The 23282-nt window shown below is 39.0% G+C and overlaps 1 protein-coding gene and 1 long non-coding RNA gene across 4 annotated transcripts in view; one reads left to right on the top strand and one right to left on the bottom strand.

Annotated features, from left to right (window-relative positions):
- LOC311435614 overlaps positions 1 to 9330 on the bottom strand; it is a 211857-nt gene extending 202527 nt beyond the window's left edge. For 2 of the 3 annotated variants that reach the window (XR_014692266.1, XR_014692267.1), the window contains exons 1-2: positions 9126 to 9330; positions 8427 to 8577 (exon numbers count right to left, since the gene is read on the bottom strand). This is a non-coding gene — a long non-coding RNA (uncharacterized lncRNA). Of the gene's footprint in view, positions 1 to 6079; positions 6190 to 8426; positions 8578 to 9125 lie in introns of those variants that run through there. The other variant, XR_014692268.1, reaches the window with a different exon arrangement.
- A 289-nt stretch (positions 9331 to 9619) lies between these two features.
- The window catches only part of GATB (glutamyl-tRNA amidotransferase subunit B), a gene marked incomplete at its 5' end in the record, with an annotated part of 43209 nt that continues 29546 nt past the window's right edge, over positions 9620 to 23282 (top strand). Inside the window, 2 exons of the mRNA XM_084516806.1 lie at positions 9620 to 9810; positions 11168 to 11318. Coding sequence (XP_084372932.1) covers positions 9620 to 9810; positions 11168 to 11318 — 342 coding nt within the window. The remainder of the gene's footprint in view (positions 9811 to 11167; positions 11319 to 23282) is intronic.

The following is a 23282-nucleotide window of genomic DNA, read 5'->3' as shown; positions in this document are numbered from 1 at the left end:
TGTCAGCAGCAAGGAACCATAAAGTTCAGTTATGCTTTGGTCTGGTCCATTACCACTAGAGACCTTTCCGTGCAAGTGAAAAAACAGGACAGATGACTAAGGGGAAGCACTAACTACCAGCACTATCATACATCTTGTTGAATTCACCTCACTAATACCAGGGCAGATCATGTAAATTACCTGCCTGGGGCCTAATAAATTTGGTCCCCTGAGTTTTCAGCCTGGTATAATCACTAGCTTGATTAATTGCATAGCAGTTCCCTAATCCTGCACTGCTCACTCAGAGGATAAGCACTGGATACTTAATTTATATTTATTTTTTTTAAAGCTTCTAGAGGCCAAAGTCTATCTTTAATGCATATAATTAGTTCCCTCCTAAAAACCAACCACCTGATTGATTGTGGCAGGTTACAGGTAGCCTTGAACCTTTTGAATAATCACAGCATGCTCTTGTCTTGGTTTATTTCCACTTCCATCAACAGCAGTGAATCAACAGTTTCCATTATCAACTGAAAATACCAGGTGCCATCCTGCAGTCTCAAAGACAGGACACTCCATAATTATTTACTTGAACATTTCTACAAAGTTAGTAGTTCTGTCTTTTCTAATTCTACCACACATTTTGGTATTTGGCATTCCATTTGAAGTCACAGCTTTGTGAGTCTGGGGGCTTCATGAGAAAGCAAACCCCTAAAATTTGATTTCATATTGTTAATTAAAGTGAATCTAAAGAAAAACTGAGAATATGACTCTCAATGGCTTCAAAAAGACTGAATAGAAGCCAAGCAATTAAGAAATTAGCACTTACTGCTACTAAAAACAAACCCACAAAAAAAAAACACACAACACACAAAAAAATCCACCATGGCCATCCTGATTTAAGCCAGTCTTGTGATCTGGAGTTGGGTTCTCAAACTCTCAAAATGAAGAGCTGCCCTTTAAATGAATTCATATTCCACGGATTTGGATCAGTTCTTGGGTGCACAGTAGAAATTCACATCTAAGTGAATACAGCCTCTTTGTGAAGAGAAGCTATGAATGAATAGCTTAATTGGACACTTGCAAAATTAACTTGTCAAAAGTAATTACTCTATACAAGATCCAACTGGAAATGTTTTATATCAACCACAATTTCAAACAGTATTTAAGCTATTCCTTGGCCTTTGAAGATACTTTTGCAGTGTTCTGTTTACTTACTATGCTACCACCATGCATTTTCAGATCTCTGAAGTACATTTTGGACAAAGAGACAAAAATTCATTTTGTGTTCAGTCCAGAAGAGGTTAGCAGATAGACTGCCTGTATTTTCCCAATAAAGTTTTCTCCTTTTTCCTTCTCAAGTTAGAGTAAAATCTTCCTGACTAAACATATGGCTTTGTTTAATTTAAAAATCCATTTTCTATTTTATACAAAGGAAGCAAGCAACTATTAAAACCTGGAAACATTCAGTGATTGAGAAAGATCAAGTAAATATGATCACAAACTAGGAAAGCAAGGCTGTAATTACAAGACATCAGAATTCACATGATAACTACCATGGAAGGCAGATTACCCCCTTTACATCGAGGGAATACGGTACTTTGCGTTACCTAGCACAACGTACATAAACAGTATGTCCAGCCCTGCATATCTCAGAGCACATCTTGTTGTGCTGCTCCTGCCCTTTGTGGCTGGCAATCACTGAAGATTGCCATCAAAAAACAACACATGAACAAATTGACAAATTAAAATATTTTTTCCCCAGTTAATGCTTAATTGGGTATTTCAGAACATGGTAAGAAGACAAGAGACATGCTTTGGGGATGCAGATTCCAAGAAGAGGTTAAATCTCTCCTCCCTGGGACCTAGAAGGAGCAGTAAATTTTGCATGACTCATATAGCGGTAATAAACTGCTCCCCAAATTAGACACTTCCTGTCTAGTACCATGAGATTGAAGATCATAAATGGAAAAAGAAAATCTCTTGATACATATGTGCATTTCTTTCACCCATGGAAAAGTCCGTTTGAATATACAACATGCATCTCACTGAATCTCCACCTCAGTAGCAGAGGAAGCAGCAATCCAAAGTGTGCTGCTGAGGCCAGATCTATCACATGGCCTTCCAATACACGGTTACTACTGCACTCCTGGCCTCCTCCTGTACATTCAACACAAAACATTAATTGTCTAGTGACACGGAATATCACTTCTCCTCACAGTGCTACTGCCCTGATGGAATCACTTGTGTTGCTTTAATGTGTACAGTAGCAGAAAAAGAAGAGATCAAAGGTATCGTTAGAACAAAAGCCAGCAACGCATGCACATGCTATTACAGCTGCTAGGGCCACTGCTGCGAGCACTGGAAGGATGAAAAAAGGAAATACTATTTCAGACTACTTTATAGACAGAAAGCCATGTACCATCCTATAAATGCCAATACTTTGAGAAGAAGGGCACATGGTGAAGCTAGAAAGGCTGGTCTCTAAAGTACCTTAGGCAAAGACATTGTCTCAATTGTCTAACACATGTGAACTCTTCTGGGTTTGCTTTCACAGAAGTTTTGGGATCGATCCCAAACACTTTACTCATTGCAAACTCTTGCTGAATTCCCTTAGAGTTTTGTTTTAACAAGGCCTATGGAAACAGCCTTCTGACACAGTCAGGCTATACTGCGCTGCTGCTGGTTTGCACTGAACTCCTTGCACACACTGCTATACTGGACAAGGCAAGGAGGAAATACAAACTTTAAAGATTATCCAATTTATTAAAGCTTAATGAGCCATTGCTGCAATATGTGCAAAGCACACAGCATCTCTTCCATTCTGGCTTCAGACTGCAATTTACTAATCAGTTTCTGAAGCTAAAGCACCTCAGTCCCACAGCAGTTACTGACTGATAGGTTAATAGAAGTTTCTGCAGAGAGAATTTCACTTCTGTAATTCGAAGTTTAAGGGCAAATCTGAGATTACTTGGGGGGAAGATGACAACAGCAGCACTTAATTCTTTACCATACCTTTAAAACAACAGTAAAAGAATCATTGTATTACCCATATATTTTATACAGATATATTGCTTTAATACAGCTGTTGGACACAAGACTGAACAATTATTCATACTATTTCTAAAGAATAAACTGAAAGACAGGCCCACTTTAACACGATCTGTATAAAACACTATCTCAAGAGTATTCATTGTGGGCCAAATTACCCCACTGGCATCCAGGTCCCTAGTTCAAAATGAAATTAAAAAAAAGATTCTGGTAGAATATTGTCCCCATCTTTTGATCAGTCTGCAGCCTGTGTGAAATAGATCTGGCACTGGTGGGCAGCGGTTCAAACCAGGCAGCAGGAACTGATGGCGCCCCAGGGAAAGAACAAACAACACAGGATTAAATATTTGATATAACTTTGGTGGCAGTCCTTTCTGTTAGGACACTAGATATACAAGTAACAGAATGGGAAGCAAGTTTGAGCTGCTCCTGTGTGTTCTGGCCTCTTCTGTACCCAAAGGGACTAATTTCTATGTCGTCACAATGTGACACTGATTGCAAGCTCTCAATTAGTGCCTGTGAATAAGACTATCTGTACCAGGTCCACGAAGAAATCATGACCTGGATTAGTAAGCAATCAGCCTTTGAGTCTTGGGAATAGAAGATGAAAAAAAAAGGGTGGGCTGGGGGATGTCTCTCCACTTGATCTGCTGCGTAGTGGTACTTCATTTCTTCTATATTTCACTCATCACTTCAGTATGGAACACTGGAAGTTTGTACAGGGATAAATATTATTCAAACAGTGAAATGGATGAATAATTTCAAGGAAGGACCCTGGCATTCGCTTTTCACTCATGAGAAGAAGAAACACTTACATTTTTCTATTTCGGTATCAGAAAAGTTATCAAGCACAAAGGTATGGCCTAAATACAGTACAGATGGAAAAAATAATGATGAAAAGTAATCAACATCCTTGTCACTTACCAAGAAAGCAGAAGATAAATGTGATAGTTTCAAATGCTACAGGCTTTGTGTAGAACTCATGGCAACAACGCAACCATAGAAGGAAAAATTTATTTACGTCGGAGTGTAAAGACATTTTGTCTTGCAGGATGAGGGCTTTCAGCCTGGGTTCTTTGAGCCCACTTGGGTGATGCATGACAACACATAGCCGTAAACAGCTGAAGGCAAGGTGTAGGAATATAGAACATCTTGAAAATAAGTGAATAAACCACTCCTTGAAAATCAACTCTAAACAAGCAAAACTTGTCTGTGTTATTGCATGGAAACAAGGTGAGCCAAGGGCTGCCTCACGTGAAGACATGGAACTTTATTCAAAGCTTTTGAGCATCTACCTGCAATATTTTTTGTCTTTCCCCTTCATGCACAGTACTGCACTAAAAGCACAGAAGAAATTAATCAAAGTTCTATCTGGAGAACAGTTTTAATTCACATCCTTATTGCTTCACACAATAAAAGTAGTTCTTACTGCTAACACCACCAAAGGCAGTCACTCGAAGCACTGTGCTAAGGCTGGAGAATATAATTTTCTTCTAAAATATATTCAACTTATAAATAATCCCACATTTTAAATAAAATCCCTCTCTGAAAACAGAGCCTTAACAAGATTCAACAATTGAGACTACCTTTAAACTGGTTTTGATTAAAAAAATAATTTTAGACTAATGTCATTATTATAATGGGCTTACTTCAAGCATTATGTTGCCTGACAACTCTTTCAAACAGTTCCTTCACTTTTTTTCACGATAGAAAAAGTCACTAGTAATTGAAGGTTTTGTTGATCATTAATGCCTCCTCTTAGTCAGTGAAAACACTTAGATATATATTCCTGATTTGACTGTTCAACTAAAATTTTTACTCTTTAGCAAACTTAACAGAGATCTTCGTGTCTATTTTTTCCTGGGGTGGGGTTGTCAGCTGGAATCTTATAAATGAGTCCATGAAATTGAAATCGTAAATAATTTAAAAGGATACCAGAACAGACAATTTATATCTCAAGTGCATTTTGGAAGGTATCCTTTGTCTAAAACTAAATACTTCTGACAAGCTGCAAGACTACATCATGCTACCTTCAGAAGCAGCAATTAGGATTTAGTCTTGTACAACAGTATTTAATTCCTTCCCTTATCCTGGGGTTAAGGGAAAAAGTTCTTGGTCTACTACTGGTTATGTGAAACCATATGCTACTGAAATATTATATCTCTGACCTTACATTTAAAGTCACAGATAGTCTGAAACAAGAGTTGTTGCTCTTAATTTAGGAAATAACAGGCCTCAGGCATAATAGTTCCTTGAAATTTCATTGGAAAATGCACACAGGGGAAAAAAAATCAGAATAATAATAAATTAAAAAAAAAAACACAAACAGGGTTAAGTTAGTTTCACTTCTAAATGGAAGAGAGAGAAAGCATGCGCTAAAGAACAAGGCTAAAGCGAATACACAGCCTCAGAAGACATAGTTCAAGGACCTTCACGTTGGTGCCAATACAATTAAAGAACATACAAGTCAACTGAAGATCAACTGAAACATTACCAATCATTTTCTTCTCTGTGCCCCCTCAGGCAATATATACATGAGAGCCACATGATAACTTTATGAACTTTTCTCTAACTTGGACTCTTTAGGTTAGACTCTGTTCTTTCCAAATACAGTTCCCATTACTTGAAAAACATACTATTAAAAAAGATACACAACAACAAGACACTACCAGCAGCAAAACACATTCCCTACAGACTGAATTGTATCTAAATATAAGCTTAATATAACTACTATATTACAACTTAAACACTTGGAAAACGTTGTATTTTATAGTGTGTCCAAACCAAAAGGAGTGATCGCCCTTGAAGTAAATTATACAAATTTCCACCCAGATGAAATGAATCCCTGAGCACTAGAAGCCATACCACAAGTACCATAGGCTCATAATGAAGCTTTAATAACTTTGCTGAGAATCAACACCAATATGGTAAAAACATACTGGGGGGGGAAAAAAAAAAGAAAAAAAAAAAAAGCATAACACATGCAATAACTGAATTTCACATTGTCAAAACAACTTGATTAGAAAGCAGGATTAGCAGTAGCACTCACCACAAGATGATCAATAGCACTGAAGCCTCTCAAACAAATACTGCCTTTGGTGAATAAGTTGCAAGGCTCCCAGCCACAATAAGCTCAGCAGCCACTGTGCTTCCAATTTGGTGCCCTGAACCAAACAGCCATACAGTGCACCAAGGCACTAGTTACCAGATTGCCAACACCTGATTCAAACCACAGGTGCAGCCACTTGTTCACTGCAGCACTGCCAGGCAAGACAAACCATGTGAAAATTAGTAGAGGAGAGCCATAGTATAAGAGGTTCTCCTCACTGAAGCAAAAATACAGTTTCTATCCTGCTACAGCCTCTGAGGAATAATGAATTTACCTTCTATGTAACTGTTAGTATCTGCATGTTACTTCTAACTTCTGTTACTGTATAACAGAAATGTGTAAATATTTATTGTGACTTTTCTTCTAGCTACATCTGGCCCTTAAATTCCAAGTAATAATACTTTTTATGAAATACAATGGCATTACCTGTTTGCCAATAAAGAGTTGATACCATTTCTTACATTAACATACTTTGATACAAGGCCCCTTCTATCACCCTATCTATCATGTAATGCATGCATACATGTACACGGCCAGCAGATCATATGAGCAAGCCATATTAGCTCCTTAAATACTGTCTCTTGTGTTCAAGAGAAATACCCTTTTCCCACCTGCAAGGTGAGTGTTTTTTGTTTTTTTTTTTTTATCATTTCTCACTATGGGTAGATTGACAAACTGAACCAATGGTCCTAGTGGAAAATCATTGCCCTTATTAGTTAAAAGTTGCAGAAAAAGAAGAAAGTTTCTCTCTTTATACCTGTAGAACGAATGAAAGGTTTTCAAGGTATGCAGATAACATTAGGGGCCTAAAAGTTTGAAAGCATCCTTTCCCACAGTTTGTTTGTAAACTTAACAACCTTCTTCATCACTGTTCTCTGTTGAACAACATCTGCTTATTTGATAAGGCTACAGCTCTACTCTGCAAAAAGGCACACCCTCTACTTCAAAATCTAACTGGGGTTCCTGCTTGTTCCTGATTTCATATGCTGAAATAAGACACTGCAGACAGCCTGTGAAATATCTAACAAATACCCCTTTCCCTGCTATTCCAAAAGGACATATTACAACCTGCAAAAAGACCAAGCACGCATAATAACGTGGCTTGCAAGAAAGCAGTATTTAGAGTTCAGATCCTATAAACTGAAATTCAGAGGGATCTTCTTTCAAATAAGTGGGACAGACCACATTTTTATGGCTTAAACAATAAACCGTTGGGCTTTTGTCCTTTAAAAAATTACAATTTCCTCTCAGACATTGGTTAAATTCCTAAGGTAGTAAGAAAATCAGAGTCAGAGCAAAGTGTCCCCTGGATGTACCCTCTCTAAGACACAAGTCTACATAGTCAGTACTGAACTATCATCATACCAATCTTTATGCAGTGCTGAAGACATTTTCCTATTCCAAGACACAGCATGATCTATAAACACACTGCAAAGTAGAGGCTGCTGTGCAAGGTACATAAAGAACAAATCTGTAGCCTTTCCTAACTCTGAGTAAGCTGCTGGGAAAGGCAATTATTCCCTGCTTGTCTGTGATTGATCAGCTTCCTGTATATGGATATGTGAGCTTTCATTTATTATCTTCTTGGTCACTGGCATGAGGCCTCAAAGAAAGAGGGTTTTGTAATGGGATTTTTTCTAGAAAGGGTATTAAAATAGCATTGAGGCAATTTAAATCATAAACAATGACACTTTCCAATCTTCCTCTCTATATAAGACAACATCCATATAGCTAAAAGTTCCAGGGGAATAGTTTTGGATATAGAAAGGAGATTTCAACCCCTCTGTACCTTCCATTGCTTTTTAAATAATATGCACAAAGGGCAGAAGCCTGTGCGACCAAGGCAGAATAAGACTTTAAGTAACGTGATTTTAATATTCATAAGGTTTAAACTTCTTAGTGATTATTTATGAAAACTTTTATATTCTTATTATTAAAAGATGATTATATGAATATTATGAAAACTTCAGGATAACAGGCTTAAAAGAAAGTAAAATAACCCAAAATTTAGCATTTTTACACCAGTAAAAACATTTTAGAGTTAAACTCGGAACCCATCCTCATAGCTGGGTTGAAACAATCTGCCAATCCCTTCAAAGTATCAAATAATAATAAAATACAGTGCTCATGGAATAAAATTGGTAAACGAATGAATCTGTTACAGAAATAACAATAATATACTAAAGTTTCAAGATTAAATAGTTTTCATATTACATTGCATAGGCATAGGGCTATATAGAAAAAGCAACAGGGTTTTCCTCATATCAAAATTATCAAGAAATCTTACCCATTACATTGGCTTAGACTGCTATACTGGTGTTATATTAGGATATGTCATACACAGGAACTCCATGACAGGAGAGGAGGAAACAGGACACACCAGGGTTCTTCCACTCTTCACAAAGCGTCCAAGACCACCTGTGGCCAGTTCTTCTTTACTGCAAAGGAATTTTGTCTTGGTCACACTTTGAGTACAACAGAAGGAACTTTCTTCAAGGAAAGAAAAACAACAAACGGATATCCCTCAACTAGATGGTACAAATAACTGTGGATTGGTGTCTGCTGACGGTTACTCTCAACTGGTTCTTCTTATAGAACTGCTAATTTAATTCATTTAAAATATAAATATATTCGAGAATTGGTACAATGAAACAAATGTTTTACAGCATTCTTAGTTGAATGAATTATCTTCCACATTATTTTAAACCCTTCATCATCTCACATTTGAGAGTAAAGGGCATAAAGGCAGTAAGACGCTGTCAAGTGCTTATATGCACCACTGTCCTCTGCTGGAAGGAATCAGTCTTACTCACACTTTTGTGACCGATTAGCTTCAATTGGCAGTATCTGACATAGAGCAAAGATGACAGGCAACAGCTAACGTACATTCCCATTTAAGCTCCCCAGGCCTGTGGTTTAGGACAGAAGGTTGCTAAATCTGTTGTCTGTTTGATGTAGCTGCATAAACAGCGTCTAAGATACTTGCCTATTCAGTGATCCTTGTTACCGTGTATTTGTACAGCAATAACACTGTGGGGCCCTCCAGGGACTGGCCCTCAGTGCTCCACGCACACAGCCAAGGCCCAGGGTTGCCACTGAAGGGCATCAGATTGCTGACAGAAAACGAGGCAGGTGATGTTTGACGCCCAAGATTTGGGAAACACCAACTATAAAACATCTTTTTTTTTTTTTTTTTTTTTTTTAATCAGTGTGTCAGGGTATGGGTGCGGAGCGTGGATCTCCCGGTCCCCAGCCGTGCTGTGGCACCGCTCCCCTGAGGGCTGCCACACCTCACAGCGCCTCGCCTCGCCTCGCCGAGGCCGCCGCCCGCCATTACCGCCCCCTCAGGCGGAGCCGAGGCGCGGGGCCTGCCGGGAGTTGTAGTCCCCCCGCCCGCCACTCCGCGCAGCCACCGCGCTCTCCGGACTACATCTCCCAGGGGGCGCTGCGGGGAAGGCTCGGAGCCGTGGGCGAGGCAAAATGGCGGCGGCGGCGCTGGGCTGTGGCGGGGGCTGGCGCCGGGCGTGGCGGCGCGGCCTGGGGGGATCCCTCCCCGCCCCTGTCCCCATCGCTGCCCTTGTCCCCATTACTGTCCCTGTCCCAGCCCGCCGCCACCCGCGGGTCGTCGCCCGTAACGCCGGAGGTGGGGCGGTGCCGGCGGGGAAGAGCGGGTACGGCGTGGGGCCGGGCTCGGGGGGCGGGCGGCCTCAGCAGCCTGCTGTCAGGGCGGTGAGGCAGCGACAGCACCTCCCGAGCGAGCTGACACACACGGGCTGCCACAGGGACACGGTTGTGGTTAGCGCACGGGCAAAGAGAGAGCCTGGCGTGCCCCTGGTAGGGGTCCCAAGGCAGCTCGCCTTCCCAAAATGAGATATTTTGTATGAGTAGAGGAAAACACCGAAGAAAATGTTTCAGTACAGAAAAAAATGTATGGGATGCTTTAAACATCTGAACCTTAATCCGTTAGGACAATACTCTTCTTCCTAAAGCAGCAGTGCGAGTGGTATCTGCATCTCTAATTTCGTGTCTGTTATGATGTCCTCGGCTGTTGGAGGGCAGACAGAGAACTAAAATCTTGGCAGTGTGTTATGTTCACCTTTGGAAGGAGCACTATCCTTGATATATTTGTTTAATGTTTTTCCATAGCTCGCTTATCTGCTATAGCTATCTGGGTACTTACATTGCTGAAGTCTCTTGCCACAGAAATGTGATTTCATCACTGAAATATTATTTGTGCCACTTCATTTGTACAAGGCCAGATAATTACTTACAGAAACTGTCAAGCAATTCATACTGTAAAGGTGACCCTTTTCCCTTGTCCATATAAAGGTTATGGATGTGAGAATTGCAATTACTTTTCACATGATATAGAGAAGCTTTATGCTATGGAGTATGTTCAGAGAGCAGCAGCTCTCTAGTTGAAATTGTGATTTCTCTATTACCACATTACTAATGTTTATGCTAATATGCTACTAGCACTGCTCTGGAGAGCCACCTTTCCCAGCATGCAAGTGACTGTCTGACAAAGAATACATGATTTATTATGCCACCTGTCTGCTGGAGATTTATCAAACTGCATGAGAAGTAATTGATATTTATGATGATTTTGTGATTTTCATGGGGTACCAAATTAGGGTTCATTCAGCATGCAAGTTTGCCTCATTAATTTCTGTAAGATTTCTCATCTAAGGCAAAGTTAAGTTTCAGACCATTACGTTTTCTTTCTTACAGCATTCTCTCCAGCGTATAGTCAAGACCCTTTGCCATACAGTCCTGTCTTTATATATTGAGTTAGTGCCTTGTCTCCGGCATTGCAGCACAACCTTTGCTGTCACACTGTAGATGGATTTGCAGTACTGTTTGCAAATTTTTACAATTGCAATTTAGTTTTTGTCAAATAACTAAATGAAGAGGTTTTAATTCTTGTATTTTTAGATGTTTATGTTTTTTTAACATAGAATCATAGATAGTTATGTGTAGGTAACATCATTGATATTTAACTACATTTCTCTTTTCTTTCCTTTTCAGTCTTGCTCCTTGGGTACCAGTTGTGGGTCTGGAAATTCATGCACAGATCAGCTCCAACTCAAAACTTTTCTCTGGTTCCCAAGTCCAGTTTGCAGCACCTCCTAACTCTTTGGTATCTTTCTTTGATGCTTCCTTACCGGGAACTTTACCAGTAAGTTATGTTTCAACTTAACTTTTAACAGAATTTATGTCAGCCAATTTTGGGTGTATTTCTAATATTCTCTTTCTAATATTTGACTATAAAACTGCTTTTACACATTTGTGTATTTTCCGTCTGTTTGATAATTTGAGACGCCTGGTACTGTTTTTTTTTTTATTCTACTGACTCCCTGGTTATCACTGCGGATATTTGATATCCCCTGCAAAGGAAAAAAAATAAGGACTGTCTTTTCGACATATTAAATGAATCACAGTATTTCTCTGAGGCCAGAGTGGGTGTATTTGGTTAGTATGCCACACAGGAAATTCCTTAGATATGAGAGGTACTGAAAATCCTGTGAGAGAAGAACGTCTTAGATTTATTTCCAAGTGGCCATTTGATGTTACTTTGCCATATGTGTGTTTATGTAGCTGTCATTTGCCATTTGGAATGTCTCACTACAGGGTTACTTAGTTTCCTTAGTAGAAACTCTCTGATTTAGGCAAGTGTCAACTGTTCCTATTTCCAGTGCAACATAATTAAAATTAAAAAAAAAAAAAAAAAGAGGAATCCGTGTGAAACATTGTGAGCTAATAAGTCAGAATAGATAGCTAGTGCTTGGCAATGAGAATTTCTTAGGGACAGCATAATACATTTTTGTAGTCACAGCTTAATTATAACTTCATTGGTTGTGATGGCTATGACAGTGCTTCTGTAGAATTCTCCAGGAATCTAACAGGTTTCATATAATAGTTTAAAAAAAAAAAAAAAAAGTGTAACACTATACAGCGAAAGTAAATAGTGAATAGACTTTACATTGCTTCATGCAACAAACATGCAGAGATTATAATGGGGTGAAATTATTTTATGCATATGCAAAAGTGCTTCCTTGAGTATATTTGTTAGAGTGGAGGCTTGAATTCCAGTTGCAGATGTATTTTTTTTATCTGTTGGAAGCTTTTCTTCACCATATTATAGCCTTAAATAAGATTATAAAATTGAGAATTAACTTACAGGTAGATTTCTAGGGGCTTTATATGTGCTGTGTGATCCTTAAAGAGAGAAATGAATTGATATATTCATTTTGTATTTGCAAAGGTATTGAAACCCAAGAAAGTAGAGGTTGGATGCTGATAAAATTTGGACTTGACTCTGGTCTCAGTGCCAATTCAGGGCTGAGTTTCAGATCTAACTATATAGAAATCTTGACAACTTTCCAGAGAGAATGGGAATCTTATGCAATCATTTGGTTTTAGACTTGAATCCCAGTTAGACCTGAAATATGGAAGATGAGTTAATTTCATCTGGGGGTAGGCCAAGGTTAAGGAGTTCATAATCACAGAATTTAAAAGGGTTCAAATTTTTGTTTTACAGCTTCTTAACATTCTGTGAATGCACAGAAATCCTGTTAAATTGTCTAATGCTTGTCTTCAGTCAAGTAGAAAATCTGTTCTTGAAAGAACGAAAATGAGTATTTATGTAGAGTTTCATTTTTATGTACATTTCTATTTGTCCAGGTTGGGGCTTTTCTGGCTTGCTTTTCTCTGTCGCAGCGCTTACAAATGAGGCTTGGTATGGCCTTTGTGAGAACATACTGATACACGTGGGCTTTGGCAGAGAAGGTAACTGCACCTGAGATGCGAAAGCTGGACAGTTAGGTTAATTGAAAAGTAGTGATTCTGTGTTAGCTTCTCCCAGGTGCTTTTATTTCTACAAAAAGAAAGATTTTTCTCACCGTAGTACTGCTGAAAATAGAGTTGAAAGTGAATGTTACAAAACACCAGTTCTTGCAGGCTAGCATGTGATACAGAATCCAGTCTGTAGTCATACCTTTGTTTTAGCATTGTACTTGCTGCACACAAATTAATGTCAGAGAACAGTATTTGTTCTGGCAGCAAATAACTGGGCTTATTTTCTTGAAGTAACTACATGTATTTGTATATAGCAGTATTACCAGAAGTAGAATTTGATAGATTTCAGTGGATTTAGAAAGATAGAAGGTAGATTTTGAAAATTTCTAAGTATTTATGAAAAAATAAAAAATAAAGTAACACCTTTACAAACGTTCAGATTATTGCCTACTAAGTCTTTTTAGAAGGTAAATATTTGGCTTTCCAACCCTGTTTTGACGAGAAATTAAAAAAATAGGAGCGAAGTCATAACAGAACTGAAAAATACAGGGGTTGTTCTGTCTGCAGCAGAGAGTAACTAGTGTTATAAACTGGGAAGTATAGTGACAGTTCTCAATGTCACAGGGATTTAAACTTACCGTGGGACTATGATATGGCTATGATAGACAACCATGCTAGCGTTTGGTGCTTCGCAGTGGGACCAGAAAGAATGGTGCTAGGGGGAACTTTTCTACTTGTTATACATTTCTTGGTCACTAATCAGCGTGGGCATGATACTTCGCTGTGCTCTGCACAGTAGAGGGGAAACTAGAGGAATCTGTTCAGACCTCCTCCATCTTTCTGCTTTATATTTTCCTCCTGTACTGTCATACAATTTATTTTATGTTCCTGCTGCAAGTAGGCCTTCAGAGGACCATCAAAAACAGTGTTAGTGTCACGACCATTTCACTATGCCGCTTTCATAATGTGCCTCTGAGACAGCTACAGGCAAGAACAGCGATGCAGGTGTACTCCTGTTCGGCATGAAGCAGGAAAAATGACATGGTAAAGCTTTAATTAAGAAGGTACATTAAGAAATAGTAAAACTGGAGGGCACGTCCCGCACTGCTCTACAGGCTTCATTTTCATGTCCTGTGGTGATGGAACCTTCACCCTTAGGCATCGTACTCAATCACTCTAAGGATTGCTTCTCTTTGGGACAATATACAAGCCTTCAAAATTTAATGAAGTGTGCAAAGTGTACCTCTTATGTTTTGTTTACCAGGTAGATGGACTTGGCAAGCAAATTAGCATGGTGTATTTAGAGACCTTGTTACATAGAAAGTATTAAGCTACACAGGGCTGCATATGATGCATTATATGTACATGTAGGTTGATTTAAAATTCTTCTGAGGATCCATAAATGTGTTTTCACTTCCAGTCTGATAAATCCTCTTTGAAAATTCTGAGAATCTTTATAAAGGTTTATAAAGGTGAGACTGGCCTCACAGAAAGTAAATCCAGCTATTCTCATGCTTCAGATGGCTGACTAAAAGTTAATTATAGCTCAGCCTAAGAAATAAGATGATAGATCTAGTAACTAAAGGCTGAAACCTTTGTTGTCTGTGCTTAGTCTTTGTTGCTAATCACACCAGAAGATAAACATTTTGTGTTTGTATCCTTCATGACTAAAGTGAAAACCTGATCCTGTTTCTTTGTATGCAGGTATACTAAGAAATAACCTAGGATTTATTAACCAAGGTTTAAGTTAATAAGAGTTGAATGAATGTTAGCCCTGCAACCTTAAGTATTTTGAAAATTTTGACACCTTCTCTTGCATTTGAATTTTGTTATCTTCACAGTGTGAACAGTGTCTGTTTTATCTTTTTGTAAGGTAGAGTTTTCTGAAGCACAGGTAATCATCAAGCTCTGGTTCTAATGAAGAAAAGATAAATTCCATCTGACCTTAGAAAAAGTAGAGTAAGGGCTGTGTTGAACACTGCTGTAGAATATCATGATATTTTCTGAATATATATCTTTTTCCTGTTTCATTAGACATCCTTCAGCACTTGGCAACTCACTCATTGCTGCTACTGAGACTTTCATGTCTTCGATTTAAACCCCTTCAGTTTTCCCTGTGTGGTGTTAGAAGGAAGCCTTTGCATGCTCCTGTATTTTCTCTCAGCAGTACAATGACATTCCTACAACCGATACACTTTTTCATGCAAGAAAGTGGGGCTAGAACAGCTGTTATGCCTTGCTCCTTCAGGTACTGTGTTACTGGCAACCTGAAATCCAAACTCTGACTTCTCCAAAGCTAAGGAATGTGACTGCGGCACTGCTCAGTAGCTGAGAGCACACGTATCATGCTGTTGTCCTCCCCCACTGCAGTGCTGTGACATAGTTGCCCAGGGACCTGGCAGTGGTAATACCCAGCTTGGAGATGTGGAGGATGCTTTAGTTCCCCTTCCTGTGTTGAGATTGCATCCATCCTTGGCAGTAGGAGATGCCCAGTATTTTTACAGGTGGCTTGGGTGATTATCAGACTTCATAATAAATTTCAGATGCTATTAACATGCAGGATTTACCTGGTGCATTTGCATTCAAAGGCACTGGGAGGTTGGTATGTATTTTGGTGGATTTGGCACCATCTTACAGATGTTGGAACAGAAACATTGAGACTAGAATTTATATTTTACAACTTGAAACTAGACTTTTTGATATCCCATGCCTGTTAGATCTGGTGACCACAGCAGCTGCTTTATCAACTTGTGACTTCAGTTGTGTTTTGACATTCCTGCTGACACGCATGTAAATTGAGTCCCTTCTTGTACTTAGCTTTCCTTTTGATAACTACATGTTCAATTGCACACACTTTTCTTGAGGAACCGGACAGTCTTGGGTTCCTTCTATGCGTGTTGGTTTAGGTGTTGTAATCTAAATTTACTTTTCTTCTTTGAAACCACATGTGCTTAGATTGTTGTACCCTTCAATCTCTCCTCTAAAAATAAATTAGTAGCAGTGCCTGAAGGAAGAAGTGAGTGCATACTTGTTTAAAACCATTTACTTATGTCTAGATTCTATTTAACTGTTTGCTATTTCTTTCACTAAAGCTGCAATAATTGTATTCAAGTGGAAAAAAGGAGATATTTTCTTAGAAATTCGTGGTACCTATCTGTTGCAGTCCTTTCATTCCTGATGATATTTGGGTGTGTTATAAGCATCGTATCATCAGTGGTTAACAGCCTTTCATTGTTGACACAGCCCCAGCTTGCAAAGTATGTTAGTCCTAGTCCCTGTAAGCCTCTAAAAAGAAAATACCACTTAGTTTAGAAAAAAAAATGGGAGAGGGAAACAGACTTTCAAATGATTGCTCCCTGAGAAGGCTTTTGCAGTTCATAGACCCTTGAATTTCTGAGTACGTGATGGATTAGAGCCTACCTATGTAATTTCAAGCTATTAAGCAGTTCAGCACTGTTGTACTGGTCAGGAGAAGTCTTTGAGAGATTAAGGAGGCCTGCTTCAGGTGACTTTCAGGGCTGGCTTAGAGTGAGGGGTTCTCCTTGTTGTATTTTCTTCTCTTTCATAGGATCACGCACAGCCTGGGGTGGTTATTCGTGGAACTAGTCTCCTTCATTGGGGTCTGAGAAGCGTTACACCTCCTCAGTTGCTGCAGTTGCTTGGGTCAAAATTATTTCATGCTTAACTATGAATACTATTTTTCTGGAGATGCCTCTGCTCTTGTGCTTTGAAGTGTTTGGTGATGTTTGTCAATGCTCTTCTGTCAAGCTTTGAAGGAGTACCCTGCAAGATTTTCTCTTGCTTTTTGCTGTGTCTTGTTTATTTGTGAGAAGTTAGAACATTCATTCTGGGTGTTTTAATCTTTTTGTCAAGGCTAACAATTCCTGTAGGGCTTTGTCTCCTTAACATCTCAGAAACTGTGCTACCTATTGAGCTCTCCCTTTTTCTTCTTGTTGGCTTTGCTGTTCATCCTTAACAGGTCCCTCTGGCTGATGTAAACTTGCCTGTTAGAACTGCGTTGCGTTGATATAACATCTTGCTGTCACCTATTTCAGTAGATCCTTCAATGCATCACTGATGTTATCTATGTATTTTCACTTATCTCCTTTTGTGTTGGTTTTTATTGCTTTACCTTTTGCTTTATACAGATTTTTTTTCTACTTCATAGTGGGGAGCTGGTGTTTGCAGTATCTTGTTTCCTTTCTTTCACGTAGTTCTGCTACCGAAGTCATCGTGCCACCTCTGATACGGTAGGACAGTGTGACCGTTACATGACAGCTAGACAGATCGCTGTCCCCTCTTTCCTGATACACTCTGAAATTGCTGCCGAAATGCACATTAGGCTTTTGCAGTAGTTTTTATTTGTGTGCTGGGAATTTATTTTAACTTTGAACTGTGGGTGATTTTGGCAGAGAGGCAAATTTCTATTCCTTCACTTATCAGTCACTATATATGCTTTGGCATCCTTAAGATTTTGATTTAATTTTCTCTCCATATGTGGACAGCCAGTCTGGTTCCAGGCGACTCCTTCTGAGGAAATCCAAGGTAGTGGAGTGTACATATGCAAGTGAAAACAGCACTCTATTAAGAAAGAGTTTCAGTAGCAATCAGGATTCTACCATTTTTTTGAGCATTTTAACTTTGCAAACTGACATCTTGCTTCTTTGTTCTTCTTATTAACAATTTTTTCTTTGAAGACTTTTTTCATTAAAAGGTATTTAGGAAACACTGTCCAACAGCATTTGATGACAGATAATTGTAGACTGGGTCTTTGTTCTCATCATGGTTAGCTATCTCATGTGTAATGTTGCATAACTCTCAGTTTTATGTATTTTGCTTGAAACTTATCTTGGTGCAATTAGGCTGTAATTGGTTCTTAGGGTAAAATTAATCTGTTTCTTTGTGTTTTCCTCTCTATCAGCCACCTTGGCACCGTAAATATGTTATGGCTGTATTTTTGATTTTGAAAGGAATGTGTAAGCTTGTGCCACTGGATTTTATTAGTTGTATGTGTAGACTTTGCTATTGCAACCATTGTTTTCTATACAGAAATGTTAGTTTTGCAGTTTAGCTGCCAAGTTCAGCCAAATTTGTCTAAAAAGATTTCGATCTGCAGATGTTTTTCTGAATCTATTAGCAAGTACCTGAAGAGGAAAATAGCGTTTGAGTCTGCTCTTTTCTCCCCACTGCTACTAGCTTTATTTGGGCTGCTGACATTCAGGTATTTGTGACACTTCATACTCAGTTTGGGATGTTGAAGTGGGGAAGAGGTGAAGGGAATCATGGAGGAGATGGTGCTGATCTCTGCTTAGCTAAAACAAACTTGGACAGTTATTTATAGGAAATTAATTTTCATTGGTCCTGCTGGTCTTGTCTTTTAACGAAGAATTTTAACCAAAAGCAAACAAACTTGCCTTTTAAAAGATAATTTTAATTTGCTCTTTTAATAGCTTTTTGCAAGATTTGTTGCAGTATGTGACCTATCGTTTGCTTGAATTACTTTTTCCTTGTGTGTGTTAGACTTCTGTTTTACTCTCAATTTGTAAGTTGTGCTGTTGTAAGAGGTCAGAAGAACCACCCTGAAGGGAAAGATGGCACCTTTTTTGAAGAGCAAATAAGCATGTTTCAGGAAACTGCGAATGGAGGAAGAAGGGATGAGGGAGTGAGTAGCAGCAAAGGGCTGGGAGCTTTTAGTATACTTAAAGATTGCAACAAGGAGCAGAGGGCAGAGAGGCAAGATTTAGAAGTGCAAGAGAATGCCAGTCAATGTGTATCGAAGTTCTGAATTTGTTGCAAGGGATTTGATAACAAGGGAGATGGCCCTGAACAAGCCTACATGCCAAGAACCACCTGCAAGGGTAAACAGGGTAAGGGGGCAATTTAGAAACACTTTCTATTTCCATTCTTTACTAAATGCTCTGAATTTTCCCCCTTAAACAAGTTGAGCAATATAAGTTGTGTTGAAGAAAGCAGATGTTACTCATGTTTAAAAGTCTTTATTAGTGTTTGTTGTTTTTTTGCAGAGCTAAGCATAGGAAAAGGTCTGAGCAGCTCTTCGTCAAAGCTCTGGCTGACTTTGGATTTGATCCCATTCTGTAACTTAGGTTTTAGCCATTGCTCAGTCTCCTGTCTCTAGAATCAGGGAGTTGTTTTCACTGGCTTTTTCCTTGTTTAGCTTCTCCTGGACCAGATAGCGCTGGCAGTGGTTTCCGTTTCAGGTGGCGTAACAGAGGAAGCATCCTTATGACAGGTCAAAAAAGCCATGTGGCAGGCTCAGAAGGTGGAACTGTCAGCAGGGTGGGTATAGATGTTAGATACTGGACTTCTTGATGGCAATGCCATGGAAACAGTGCTTATGGATATGATAAACCATTGCATCTCTATTGTGTTGTTCTTCTGCTTTTGGAACCAGTTCTGAATGGTAGAAGTTTATTCAGTTGTAGCCGGGGATGATGGAGTTTTAGACACCAAGATCTCTGTTTTGAGGCAATGCCACTGGATTTGTTGCCTCACTAGCACCCCAGAAACAGATTTTTTTCCATTGAGAACACTGAGCACTTTGCCCACATAGTAGTCTGAATGGATTTTTCGTTCTGTGGGTTTTAGCAAACCCTGTCTCAAAGGGCTGAGAAACCCAGAAGGCAGCAAGTATTTAAAGAGCTTTGAATTTGGTGTTAAACTTCCTGGTTTTCTTACTCTCAGGGGTCAGAATTTCTCCCTACTGCTGCTGAATTTTTGTGATTTTCATTGCCACTGGAAGATAATTCCTCCTATTCTAAGCCTTGTGATACAAGTATTCACAATGGCTCTTCATTTTCAGAGAATGTGCCCTGTTATTCTTTGGATACATGTAAAGTAATGTGTTTAGGAGCCAGGCACTTCTTAAGATGTCAGAGTTCCCTGTTCTTTGCCACCAGACAAGGTTAAGGATAATAATATGTTTTGTATAGTAGCATATATCTTTGGCACCGGACAGCAGACAGATAAGGTTACAAAATATAATGATATATTTGACCAAAATACACTGCTTCAACTTCTCAGTTGCCATTTTGTTCTCCTTCCTTAAGCTGGAGTCTCTTTCTGTTAATCTAAGGTCTTTATTTATAATGTCTGCTGCTTTCTCCTCTGCTCACTTGCACCTTTCCTTAGGGATAAGAACATAATGCTCATCTTAAGACGGGAAATATGCTGTGAAGTAGATGCTGGACTGAAAGCCAAAAAAGCATAAATTGAAGCTGGCCTTCTTTTTAAATTTATCCTGCAGTTAGTGACCTCGTTTGTTGCAATATGTAGGTTCTTTGCAGACCAAACAAATGACAAGTCTTATGTTGGCTTGTTCTTTTAAAATATATATATATTGTATGCCAAAGGGGCTGGGGTATGATTCCCAACGATCCTGTTGAAACAAATGGTTTATTTGGGACATGGTTACCTCTTCATTTATTGCCGTGTACATTCTGTATGTGCATAGCTACAAGACAGTTAGGCCCTCCTCTCTGTGTGGGAGGATGCCAAGGAAGAACCCCGGGTTGAAGTACTCAACTGCAGTATCAGATGGAACGGTCACAATTACATTTGGACTAAGTGGATATGAGAATAATTTATTTTGAAGTTTAACTTATGAATGCACTTCAAAGAACCATATATTGGAGCAGGTCAGTACTTTTAAAACTGTAGGAATAATAAAACTGAACATATCCATTAATGGAAGCAAATAAAAATCAGAGTGATATGAAATAAGAGTAACAGGAAATATGACTAGATATATCTGTTGAGGTTTCTAAAGATTACTGCTTTGTCTACAGAGAGCTGGCTAAGTACATTGCACTACTTCCTTCTTCCAGCTGTTATTTTAAATTAAAAGGAACCAAATTAAATATTTCCAAGATAAATAGTCACGTAGTTAATCACAGGATGCCAATTTCTTCATGTTTATAAGTAGGAGTGAAGGTTTTAAGATAGCCAATTCATATGGAACCTACTTTATTAAAATATGTAACCTAGAATCAATATATATTTTTATTAATTTTGGGGAAATTATGTTGATTATGCTGTGTTTAGTACAAGGAATGCTTTGTTCTGTAACAAAGGCCTCTGGGAACCCACTGCTATAATATAGATTTTTTTCTTAAGGGGTAGCAGAAATGAACTTTTTTCCAGGAAGGAGATTTAGGTGTTTCTTTTTTTATATATATTTTTTTTTCACTTACCATAGAACCATGGACTGGCTTGGGTTGGAAGGGACCTTAAAGACCACTCAGTTTCACCCCCCTGCCATGGGCAGGGACACCTCCCACCAGAACAGGTTGCCCAAAGCCCCATCCAGCCTGGCCTTGAGCACCTCCAGGGATGGGGCATCCACAGCTTCCCTGGGCAACCTGTGCCAATGCCTCACCACCCTCTGAGTGAAGAATTTCTTCCTAACATCTAATATAAGTCTCTTCTCTTTTAGTTTAAAACCATTCCCCCTTGTCCTATCATTGTCTGCCCAAGTAAAACGTTGTTCTCGGTCTTTTCATAAGCCCCCTTTAAGTATTGAAAGGCTGCTTATCCTATATATTACTCATGACCAAAACAAAAAGCTTTATGCCTACACTCTTAAAGTGTAAAAATGATCATTCACTAAATATAGAAACAGATATCTTCACCTAAAAGGGAACCAGCTTTTCTAATGTATTAGTATAAGGAGTAAACCTGCTGCTAAAGAAAAAAAAAAAAAAAAAAAAACTGTTAAAGTTTGCTTTTGATGGGAATTTATGCCGTTGAAGGTATTATGCATGTACTGTTGTATAGCTATTGAATAGTCCTGTATTTAAAGCCAAGGTCTTGACTAATCCGACCTTGCAAATAAAAATGATAAATTTTTAAAAGGAATCTTTCCACTTGTGAACTAGATGTAGAGAATAGACAAGTATCAGAAAAAGCAAGGTCTTAGTTGGATTGTTCTTTCATTCCTTTAGCTCTCAGTTACCATGGTGCTCTAGCAGGATAGCCTAGCTACAAGGGAAATGGTGCTGATGTTGTGATGCCATTGTTAAGGTGTTGCATGAGTTTCCAATCCAAACAATTTACATTTCTTTCTGTGATAGGTCTCTAGGAGTTTCTTGAAATAAATACCTAGGAGAGATGCTTCTGTTTTAGAAGACCAGAAGTGTTTAAGAAGGCTTTCTAGACTGTTGTGTTTTGTCCATAGCTGTTCCAGGAACTGCACAGCTTTCTTTCAAGGCCAGTGCTTTGCTAGCATATCAGACTGGCAGCTTGTCAGTTCAAGCCAGTAATTTAGATCTTTGGTGCTAGTCAAAGCTGTCAACTTAATAACAGCTTACCACCTAAACAAGCTGGGGGGACTTATTCTAGGTCATTAGTAAGGGAAGTTTCACATACTGAATTGATATTTATCACTGTAGATTATTTGAGAAGCTAAGCTTGTTTGAAGCAAAATTAGTAGTTTGCTTAACCAGTTCTGCTTTATGCACATAGATCATAAAAGACCGAAATGGGTAGTGATAATTCAGAAGTGGAGCAATATTAGATAACTTCTGATTTTTGAGGAAGTAGATGGTCATCTGCTTGTCCTAGTCAAACAGAGCAGGAGAAAAGACATCTCAGTATGGCGCTGGGGGAAAGATTGATTTTGCAGTGTCTTCTGCAGTCAAGAAATACCACAGGAAGTGAGACTAGTGAATGAGTAATGTACGTACAAGGACTGGGCTACTGTGATCCAATATGCTGCGCGCAGATACACATTGCAGCCATCCAACTGCTTAGTAATACTGCATAGAAAATAATGAATATTTTACATTTTTATGCTAGTTTTTCCCCAGGGCCACCAGAATGGTTCACCAGTTGTAGTACAAATGCTTCTTGCAGATGTAAGTAGTAAGTATATGGGAATTATTTCCTCCACCCCCAAACAGTATTAATCCCGTAGAGCAATGAGTAAGATACAGTCTACCTTGTTTGAAGCAAAAACTGAAGAAGTAGTCAAAGGTGATAGTTGTATCATAATCATTGGCTAAACTCTACTTGTGTTTGTAGAACATCCTCTGAGGCTCTAGTGGACTGCAGCTTGGGACCTGGGTTTTGTCTTGTTCTCAGATTGGAGTCAGTCACAATCCCTTCGCTGGCTGCAGACACAGCAGGACATCAGGCATGTGTTCACTGCTTTGGTACACTGGTGTTTTGAGTCTCCCTGGTCCATATGAAGCCTTAATGGTTTCTGGTTAAAGGGCTGACGGGTATAGTCCTCTCTGATTTGTAAAGCTGAGTAGTGTCATGCCATAAGGCTTCAGAAGGAGGAAATTTTGCTGGTGCAGTTAGAAATGTTGTGGTGTTTTAAACATTG

Source organism: Aythya ferina (genome assembly GCF_964211825.1).
Source record: "Aythya ferina genome assembly, chromosome: 4".
Classification (NCBI taxonomy): domain Eukaryota; kingdom Metazoa; phylum Chordata; class Aves; order Anseriformes; family Anatidae; genus Aythya; species Aythya ferina.
The sequence above is the reverse complement of the archived record's forward strand: the minus strand, read 5'-3'. Positions and strand labels throughout refer to the sequence as shown.